General features: G+C 31.8%; 1 protein-coding gene across 1 annotated transcript in view; it reads right to left on the reverse strand.

The window, feature by feature from the left end:
• The window catches only part of LOC134258333 (uncharacterized), a 38,296-nt gene extending 27,214 nt beyond the window's left edge, over positions 1-11,082 (reverse strand). Inside the window, exons 1-3 of the mRNA XM_062740856.1 lie at positions 11,066-11,082; positions 4,270-4,355; positions 3,615-3,819 (exon numbers count right to left, since the gene is read on the reverse strand). Coding sequence (XP_062596840.1) covers positions 3,615-3,819; positions 4,270-4,338 — 274 coding nt within the window. The 5' untranslated portion in view covers positions 4,339-4,355; positions 11,066-11,082. The remainder of the gene's footprint in view (positions 1-3,614; positions 3,820-4,269; positions 4,356-11,065) is intronic.
• Between the last annotated feature and the right edge of the window lie 587 nt (positions 11,083-11,669).

Raw genomic sequence — 11,669 nt, forward strand, 5'->3', positions numbered from 1 at the left:
TCCTAAAGTTGTTGAATCCTGCAAGCCGAAACATGTCGCACGCCAAGAGAAACAAAAACACTATTATATGCATTAAAATCAACAGAGGTGAAATAATACGTGAGGATTCAAAACATTTTAGGAAATATATGTAGTGCGCACAGGAGATAACAAGCTTTATGAAACCAAATAATGTTGCCATCGGTTGTTGACACATGTGATGTTGGATTCAATTAGATTCGTTGACCGCTCCGCGTCAAGAACCGAGACCACAGCGTACAGTGAGACGACCTAAATATCTTGAGGACTTTATTTGTTCATAAACTGTTAATTACTTGATTCAATGTTCTAGTGAATTGACTTTAATTCATGCTTCAGTTCTTATGATTTTCAGAAAGAAAAAAAAATCTTTAAAAAGGGGAGATGTAATGTTATCACATTTAATTTTGTGCATTTTCAATGATATAAGCACTGCAAGTTTTGTATATGTTGTAAGCGGCCTTGATCTTTCTTTAGATAAAGTATTGAACGCCATATTGGTTGGTTATAACTTTACAAGCATAAATGCCTCTTTCAAAATTTTGAATTTTATGGCCCCAGGGTCAGGGGTTCTGGTGTTAGAGCGGGGCTCTATTGATTATGTAGTAAAAAAACATTAACATTTTCATCTCTGCTCCTAGGTATTAAGCAGATGAACTACCTATATAGTTATGAGCAAGGGCCCTAATCTTCCAGAATTGTGAATTTTAAGTCCCCAGGGTCAGGGGTATTATTGAGGGGGAGGGCTGTACTTATATTCTGAATATGAATGATTTTTTTGAAATCTGCTCATTGGTATTAATCAAATATTTTTGAAAAGTAAGGGTGCTTAATCAAAAATTGTGCAATGTGTTGATCTAGGCCTAAGAATCAGGGATTCATGTGTGGTGGGGCACTACTGATTATTGCTGAATATTACTGATCAGTTGAAATGCATTTTTTGTTCCCCTACCCTGCCTATGGGTATTAAGAAACCAAACTAAGCAACTCATCTCATATTCGGTAATAATTGTATCAAATAATTAGAAATAAAAGTGTAGGGTATTCAAACGTAATTTATTCCTAACTTTAATTAGATTATCCTTAATATTTCTGATTAAATCAAAATACCACTGTATTCGTTGTTCAATATTTACTGTATATATCATTGTGCGGGACAGTATTTTCATTGTACGAGTCGTTGGTAAATTATGTGCTTTCTTAATTTAAAAGTTCTAGTATAAATTAATCTTATTTATTTATTATTTTATTCTCATTTACATGTCTCCGAAATATCATTGTCGCTTGTGTTAAGACTGTTTTCTCTTGTGGAAATGGGAGAAAAATATCGACGTTTTGCGACCATTTTTTATTTAGAAGCTCTTACAAAATTGAATATAAAAATCAATGACATAATTTAACTTCTTATTTACAGAGGCAGAGACAAAAGTAAATATCATTTTTTAATTTCTTTCTGATAAAAGAGTGAAAAAATCGCTAAGAAAACATTAAACGTTACAAGAACTTATCCTCCGATAAAATTTAGGTAAAAACGTAAATTCATAAATTATAGTTTTCAATTTATCATTACCTTTACATGTATTTAAGGATACCATTCTTTTACTATATGGTTGTTATGCGTTTATCAATCCTTTTCTTTCAACTGTCAACAGATTCATGATTTACAAGCCTTTCTTTTTAATGTTTTACAATTATGGACTGGTGTTGAATACGGTTTGTTATTTACCAGAAAAATATTCATATTGACCGAGGCGAAGCCGAAGTCAATATGGATATTTTTTCTGGTGAACAGCAAACCATATTCAACACCAGAAGAGTCCATAATTGTTTTATTATATTATATTATAAGAATGTATGACGACACAATTTTCACTTGCGATCTTCCATTGTTGAAAATAAAAAAATATCTCCAGATTACTGTTTGTAACCTCCGTGTTTTCCTTTCCGAGTTTCGCTATGTGTAAGACGTCCAGATGTTAAAAAGAAATCCTGAAATAGGTTTGAATAATTGTTTTTCTGCTCAGATATGTACATATACACTACATAACACTACATATTCACCGGATTTTAGGCCGTATTCATCGGAGGATCAATGTGCGTGCAACAACATTGTGACGTCACAATCAAAACATCAAACAACGTTGTAAACAGTGGTTGCAATAGCCGCAGCGAGCTACGTATCTGAGCAGAGAAACAATTATTCAAACCTATTTCAGGATTATTTTTTAAACATTTGGACGTCTTCCATATAGCGAAACTGGGAAAGTAAAATGCGGCTCATTCCGAGGTTAAAAACAGTAATCTGGAGACTTTTTTATTCTAACAATTGAAGATCGCAAATGAAAATGGTGTCGTCATATACAGCTTTCAATGTCTTATTAATTCAAATCCCGACTATAATAATAAAACAATTATGGACTCTTTTGGTGTTGAATATGGTTTGTTATTCACCAGAAAAATATTCATATTGACCTCGGCTTCGCCTCGGTCAATATGAATATTTTTCTGGTGAATAACAAACCATATTCAACACCAAAAGAGTCCGTAATTGTATAGTATGTCATACTTTAAGGAAAAAAAATTAAGGTAATAATATTTTTAGAAAATAACTCCCCCCACCCGAAATGCTAATAAAAATTATTAAAATTCTTAGGCTCCCTCCCTCCTTAGTCTTTTTACATGTTTGATAACAGAGAATATCTAGGTTATTCTTAGATTGATATCTTTTCACAGATGAATTGATTATGCTACATCGACAATTGTATCATTAAGTTCATGTCTATCGTTTATTATCTTATAATTTCCTCTTAGAGAAAAAAAAAAATATTTATTCTGCGTGTATTTTATTAATGGCGGAATTTTCAATCCATGAGCAGATTTCTGCACTTGGGTAGATTGTGTAAACTGTAGGGAATGCAACTATAAAACTGTGTAACAAAACCAGACCTGGCCGGAGAATTCTAAACTAAAACCAAGTTCATGTTGAAGCTCAGCATATTATCAAGTATAGAATATGAATTATATAAGTAAGTTACGTGACGAATACATTCGTATATTTCAGTAATTTTCCAAAAAAAGAAATAAATAAATAAATAAATAAAATGGTTTTCAGTTCCGAACTTCCCGACCCGACCCCGATTTTCATTACTACCCATATCTTTAAAACACACTTTGTTGCGGATGCATATGTTAGAACAAAATGTATTTCCACATGGACAAGATTGCCAATTTTCCTAAGTATTAAGAATAAAATTAAAATTTGTGAAAGTGCAAGGATTTGTCAATCAAACCCAACAAAAAAATTTAGGTTTTAATAACTTTTAAATGAAGTACGATTTTTAATTAATTTTAGTAACATTAATTAATGCTACTAAAATATATAAGTCGTAATATTATAGATAAAAGATTAACTTCAAATCTTTGTCCAAGTACCTTTAAGCTCAAAGTTCTTCGATAGAATAAAATATTTTCAGAAAAATGTAATACTACAGGCAGCTATAAAGTTTATTGTTCCACAAATTTACTACAAATGGATCTTTAAGTTTCTAGTGCAGATATAATTGTAAATCTTCAAGAAAAAACAAACATATACACACCTCCTTCCACAAATCCTCGAACTCGGTCATAACAAAATTCTACAAGCCGAGAAAGATTTCTGTTGGGCAGGCAATGGTATAAGTTTTCGAATGCGCCATCTCCTTGACTGCAGTTCAGTCTGAACGCAGCTTTTTCCACAGCTGTGACGTTGAGCGGACAGGATTCAACTTCATATACGGGGAGGGGATACTCCGGTAAAACCATCTGAATAATTATAGATTATGCGATATCATATAAATAAAATTCTTAATTTATATAGCTTATTAAGAAAGTTTTACTATGGATTTTAGATTGTTATGTTTTATGTTCTCCATTGATGCATATACATGTTTGACATTTATGGATCTACTTCTTGTACATTCACATGTTATTTCCAAATATTGCATCCTTTTACTGCAAATTCAAGCAATTTAAAACTTTTAAATCTCAACAAAATGCTTTTGGAGGAGAGTTTCATAGTAAACTATACGTTTGAAACAGTTTCTTACGAGATTTTATGTGTATATAGTATAGCCAGGGAAATTTATTCTGGCACTGATATATCCTCAAGTTATGTTTCGTTGGTTCTGTGATTTACATTTTAATATCAGTGTGGTTAGAGAAGTTGTCACTTTCTGTGTTACTTATATTTGCTTTTTTAAATCTGTATCTTACACATTTCAAATTGGTGAAGTATGTGGACAGGAAACACCAGACATATATCATCCAGTAAGCAAACATCATCTTCGATCGGAAATTATCTGTTTCCAAAAATATATAGAATAGATATAAGTGAAGTATCTTGATTTCAAATTATAGTAAATGTAGGGTATAACTATCTTCTAATTTGGTATTACTGAGAGCCCATTTATGCTGATTTAAAGGGGCTGGGTGGTTGTGGCCATTTTTAGACTATTTTGATCTCCTTTAGAAAAAAGAGCTTCATATAAATATATAACAAAATGATCAAATTAAAAACTAAAATTTTATGAAATCTTTCTTTGCCAAATGATAGTTGACAACTTAAGGTATCACATCCCAAATGTAAGTCATATTTGGAGGTTAATAAAAATAATAATTTGTTGACCCCGAGCCTCCTTAACGCTCGTAAACTGAGTTTTACCGATGATGCGTCGTAAATACCAAATTTGAAGATAGTTATTTCCTAAATCCAATGCAATTGTTTAGGAAAACACATTTTGATTGGCAAGTTTACTAAGTTTGAGGCAGTAAAGAGAGTGAAAGAATCTTATTGTGACGTCACAATAGAGCGACGCAAAAACACAAGGCTCCACGGCGTATTCTATGCAATAAAACTCAACAAAATTAGGGAATATATATCTTCTAATCTGGTATTTGCGACCGGTAATGCTGATTTCACAGTCGCATATTGAGTTTACCCGGCCACGCGTTTTTACTGCTTCAATCATCAGTGCATTAGCCAATCAGAACATATTTTACAAAACAGTTGCATTAGAATAAGACTTAAGAATTGAATGTAATATTTTTTCTCGCCCTGATTTAATGGATATATTGCATATAAATAGTATAAATTAAAGATTCTTTATTGAAGTCAAGAATGTCTAGGCTTTGGTTTGGTAATGCATTTTAAATGCGACATCAACTGACCTCAGAGTCTTGTTGCACAAATGTCATGTGCATTTTGACGATCGATCCCAATCTTAATTAAAACTGAATATGTATTTGCGTTTGCCATATATGACGGTTGCACCGTCAACACATACCTCATTATAATTATTTAACGCATTATCTAATTGGTTTAAGATGATCAGGCAACGGGACTATAAAACTTCATATCTCCCTTCCGTCATATTTCACCTCCGAATGCATTTCCTCGCAAACGTTTTCGTTCGTTAAACGAAAACTTTTGAGATGAATCTATATATGTCACAATAGCCTGATTTACCTCACAAAATTGCTGATTGTTTCGTCAGATTGCGATGCGTCAAAGGGTTCTAGTAACTTTTCGTTAAAAATGAAGGTGAGTTTCAGAGCGGCGTAGTTATATTTTAGCTTGTTTCGGTATGTATAAAATGCATAGTTACCAACTTAAAATATAAGCGATATTTGGGCGTGGGTAAGAAAACGTGATAGAGGGGGAGTCTTGCTCAGCCCTTTCACGTTTTCGACTGCGGCCCAAATATCGCTAAAAAGTCTTTTAACGTGTTAAATGCGTTATTTTTCAAACCTAAGGGCATGTATATAATCCACTGAACGCGCGTCGACCCTTCATTACGTCACTGCAAAATTACGTCGAATGTCTATCCATACGCACATCTACGAGGATTGTCCCGAAAAATCATGGACAAGTTGTCTCGCATGAATAATAATCGTTACTGCGTTCTGAAATTTTCACTACTTCTTAGTACATATTTTCTTAATAAATATAGAAAATTTCAAATGGATATATGCATAAATAAACGAATTATGAGATTTTATATTATGTATTGTATCGTCTTACGGCGCACGGATGATAACGTCAAAGTGCCTAAAACAGCGTCAGATACTTCAAGTTTCCTCTTTGCGCTCAAAAAATAAAGTTGGATAAGTCCCTTTTAAATTTCGAAATTTCATTGAAGCACATGCTTAAGTCTCCATAAACAATTGAGGAACAAATCTGGCACAAATGTACGATCTTCTGATGATTTATTAGTTAGATACGGACAGTATTCCAACATCATTCAACTATATTGTCAACATTGGTCAACGGTCAACATTGACAGCGTCTTTAGCTATTACAATTTTAGTGTGTCTGTATGTCTTGTACTACCTCGGGACTCGATCAAGAAAAACTTTATTCAGAAAACCCCCCTTTCATTTATATACTAAAGATCTGGAAATTTTGGGGGATTTTTTTTCCTATGTATTCATTAAAAGTTCTATACGGCGTTATTACACCATCTAAATTATAGCGAACTAATCTCCGGTGCGCCGTAACGTCACCGAACGTCACCATTTTTCGTGTGTTGTGTTTACCACTTTCCCATTTCAAATTCTCAGGAAACTGTCAAAAATTGACCAAATGCATTGAAAATTTTAAGAAGAAAACAGAATAAATTGTGGAATTGAATAAGGATAATTTTTATCCTAATCTTATCTATTTAAATCTTTTGTTTCAAATCAATATTCCTGTATTCTCTCATAAAACCTTCGTTTTTTGACCGTGCGCCGTAGGGCCTTACCCTGTGCACATTCAAGCATTATAAAATCTATATTTTTGTGTATATTTTATCCAAAACATTATAATTAACTTAAATATGATAAATAAACATTCACTGAAAATTTCAGCTTAATACGCCCGTTATTTTTCGAGAAAAACGCTTTGTCCACGATTTTACGGGACAACCCTCGTATATGTATGATCTCTTGACCTTATACCAGTATTATACTGTTATATATACACATTGATTTAGGTACTGTTATATAAAGGAAAACATTTGCAAATGTACATATTAAAAGCATAACGATATAGGGCAGCGAGAAATGTAAATATTGAGTATATTTGTGGTGTATCCAATCATGCTAGCCTGCTTCATGAAATATGCCTACGTGACAAAGCTGTGTGATTCACCAATAACTCGTGAACACAAAACTAAAGAAAACATTTCTTAAATAAATGTTTCAATTCAATGGGATTTAAGTACAGGTCTCTGTAAGAATCAGACAAAAGGTGAATCATGAGGGTTCTCAGAATTCGATGATTTTTTACACATAGGTTTCTCTTGCACTATTTACCACGTATGTAAAATGAAAATCTTTTTGGGTTCTGGTTACTATGGTACATGGCCCAAGAAATTTTCCCTAGCAATCAGTCAATTTTCCATGTGGATGGACAGAATTTAATATATCACTAGATTTAGAGGCTTGAAATTGCATGTGAATACTTCCAGAGGGCCTCATAAAGGTAAACATTTCAAGTGATAAAACCATGTAAAACATAGAATTTTTATTTTAAGATATTCCTTTTACGGGTGATGTAAGATTGCATGTTTTGCTTTTTTTCTGTTTCATCAGTTTTGTTAATTTGCGCAATTTTCAAGGCCATATATCTCAAACTTCTGGCATGATACAAGAGTATGGTATATTTTACATAAAGGCAGAGGAATATCCTTTTTGGAATTTAAATTCAAAAAACGTATGTTTTTTAATATTTACAATCGGTTGCATAGCAACAAAAATGGATGTTTTGATTAAGAGAAAGAGAAAAATTGTCAAATGTAAGAGTTATTTATGGAGCTTAATCTTATCGGTGGATACCAAAATCAAATTTTAAAGTATTTTTTTTTTATTTTTCTGTGAAATATAAGTTGGAATTCATGTCTATGAAGTTAATATACATGTGATGCGTTTGAGGTAAGGCATAAAGTTAAAGAGACCTGTGACGTTTCATAATAATTTACCGTTCATATTGACTTTGTTATATTATAGAATATTATCGGATTTTACTGAACTAATGACACATGATTTACATCGGTTATAGGTAGAGAAACTACACTCTACATTTTTGCTTTAAGCTTAGTGAGCGAAGAACGACATTAAAGTAGTAAATTCTGTTTCTCGTCTCTTAGATTAAAAAGCATGCCTATAATAAAAAAAAAATAGTTCAGTTCTGAACTATTAAGAACGAAATTCATATTTTGAGATGTCTTCGGTCGTATTAAACATCTAGCAGTACCAACCAAAAATCAAAATATCAATTCTATTTAATATCAGATTACATTTGCGATCACTGCAAACTAACAAAACAAAAATATACAAGTATCATATTTACATCTATAATTTACATGAAAGAAAAAAACAACAACTCCCTCACAAGGTTTACCTACTTTTAACGTTGTGCGTAAATGGGAGTTAATGAGCTCTGGTTGTACCATCACTGGAAAAAGGACATCCCCGCTTCACAGATTTCTTAGTGGTAGAATTAGGATGTGACCTCGTACACATTCGTCTACATCCAAAACTATATGTTCATCCTCGAATATGTCGAGCATGTAGCATAAGAGCTGAGATCAGCAGCACATGTAGGACAGTAAGGGACATGCAGACTTTTACGTGCCCGAGGGCCTTCGAAGCAGATCTGAAATGTTATGGCAAAAAGGAGAGTTTCTCTGCGTATATTTACTTATTAGAGTTGGAAAAACAAACCCGCTTCACAGATTTCTTAGAAAAATCAAATCCTTGTTGGGTAGAATTAGGATGTGACCTCGTACACATACGTCTACATCAAAAACTATATGTTCATCCTCGAATATGTCGAGCATGTAGCATAAGAGCTGAGATCAGCAGCACAAGTAGGACAGTAAGGGACATGCAGACTTTTACGTGCCCGAGGGCCTTCGAAGCAGATCTGAAATGTTATGATGCATAAACTTATAAGTTTTTTTTATCAGAATAACGTTGCTTTAGAGTTTCTCTGCGTATATTTACTTATTAGAGTTGGAAAAACAAACTTTTGTGGGACTGTAATCTATTGAAATGAAAGTTGATGTAGCTGTTGTTGAAGTGTTCATTGATAGTCTAATCAGTTGGATTCTTTAAACTTAGAAAAATCAAATCCTTGTTGGTTGTTTTAGTAAGAGTGTACTGAGTAGTAAGTGAACTTTTATTCCTTTATATTAGATTTTAATTTCCAAAGAAAAACGAGATCTTTTTATATACTAGACAAAATATTCAGGCAATCTACAATTTTGAAAGTTCACAGTTGAAGTAGATAAAAAGCATGTTCAACACATAACTTATTTAAAGGAATATAATACTAAGTTTGAAGAGGTTGTGTAGACAGAATGTACTTCTGCAATTTAACGAAAGATATAAAGAGCGACATTGATTAATATTAATAACATGCAAACAACCAAACCAGAGGAGAAACATGTAATAATGTGTTTTCGAAAATACCAAAACAGCACTTCCGATCTTGCATAGAAATGTGACATTTAATTTTTTATCTTTATAGTTTATAAACGGTTATTTAAACAAGAAATGGAACTATTTTTTGATGGCTTAATATTTTACATTGTACACTGTGCAAACATATATATTTTTTATGTGTGTGCTGTAAATCTACGGAAAAAATCAGTTCCACATTTTATCAACTGAATAATTGTGTTATTATTACAGTAAAGCAATATGAGCTGCATTTTTGAGAATTTTATTTTTCAGGTAAAATTTGTTATTATGATTAATATGTATGTAATCTAAAGCCTTATGATCAATCAAAATAAAGTTTAAAAATGTTTCAGAAGAAATATTTCTGTGCAACCGAATATACAGTATCATATAAAAAATCATTATAGATTTTATGCTAAATCATTATTAGGACGACAATAATTCAATTTTGCTTCAATCAACGCGTATAAAAAGTTCTTTCATAGCTAATATGAACAATTTTTTTTATATATGTTCTATTTTTTCTGTCATTGAAATAGTAAATTAAAAATTTGCAACATTTCTTTCTGAGGCCAAACATGCAGCTCATATTGCTTTAATTCATTTTTCCATTTCAAAAGTTCAATTATTAAATTTTATATGGAAGTATTGGTATCGTAATTATTGTTCATGCATCCTTTACATAACGTTTTAACAAGTGTTGTCTTTTTATTTTATAGTAATATTGATTACCGGACACTAAGACATTTATTTCATTTCTTTTGGATATATTTATACCATATACATAAAAAAATTATCCCAAGTTCTTTCACAGTTGAAAATAAAGATTTGAAACAAAACTGATGCTGATCAATATTTTTATGCGTCCATTATAAGGTAATAAGATGAGGCTTTAAAAATTAAATGTAGTTCCATTCTATTCTGAACATTAAATACTTGATTATTTGACCGTTATCCCCCGATTTTAAACGAGAGTTATTATGAGCATTGAAATCATATGTTTCATGGTCTCTTCCTCTCCCAGTTCAATATACTGAGAGTTTTTTTTTCATTTCTATTTGCAAAATGTGAAATGTAACAAAACGTGAAAGTGTGATCATAAATTCCAATCAGGTGTAAGGGAGGAGCTCCGGGCAATGAGCAGACTTCCCTTCATTATGAAGATATCAGTTTATTGAATTGTAATTATAAACCCCAAAAGTATGTCTGATCAGAACATGGGATATGCTGTTGACATAAAACAATACAATGAGAATATGAAGGTTTTTTATTTGTGTTCAGTGATGTGCATTGTTTAAGGAATGATGGATTAGAAAACGATACCTTCCATGACATTGTCCCCTATGAGAGCATAAAAACATTCTATAGTAGGGGACAAGGAGGTACTTCACATTTTGTATGTTTTGACGAACTGTTGTGTGCTTTTTGCCTAACTACTTTTTTAAACCCGAATGATCCTGTAAATATAAATTCATGAAAATTTACAGTATATTTTTTTGCAAGGGACAAATGCAAATCCATTTCTTGAGAAAGAAAAAAATTAGAAAAAAAAACAGAAGCTTACGCTTTCAGTTTTTTTTTTTATCGAAATTCATGTGCGCAGTGATAAGATAATCACAGTCTACAAGCACTATTGGAAAATCACATACAAATTATACACGAAGAATTGTCTTTCCATTGAAAATCTTCTTTGTTAAACAAGATAAAAACAGGAAAAGTTAAATTTCACAATATTGTATTCCTTTCACCTACTTGACATAACATCACATGATCAACTACTTGACCTTCATGCAAGGATACAGCTGTATAAAGTTTCGTCAAAAGAAGGAGGAGTATGTAAAAAAAAAATGTACGAAATAGCTGATGTTTTCCTCACCCGACTACAGAAAGTAAGGTGAAAAAATGATATGTAGAATTTTCAACTTCATTCATCAATTTTACATTAGATCAAATAATATTTCAAGCATTTAATGGTCTTATATTTTTTCATTCTTTTTACTAAAACAAGTACATGTATGTAAATTACCTGTAAAGTGTATATTTCTGCATTGTTTATTTTAAATTTACAAAAACAGATGATTATTTGAAATGTTAAATTAAAAATTACTAATCCCTTTGCTTTTGGTGTATTATTTAACCAGTATCCAGTGAAAAATGGCTATATATCC

Source organism: Saccostrea cucullata, unplaced genomic scaffold, assembly GCF_032062105.1.
Source record: "Saccostrea cucullata isolate Sc308-1 unplaced genomic scaffold, CSIRO_AGI_Scuc_v1 ctg2235, whole genome shotgun sequence".
Lineage (NCBI taxonomy): Eukaryota > Metazoa > Mollusca > Bivalvia > Ostreida > Ostreidae > Saccostrea > Saccostrea cuccullata.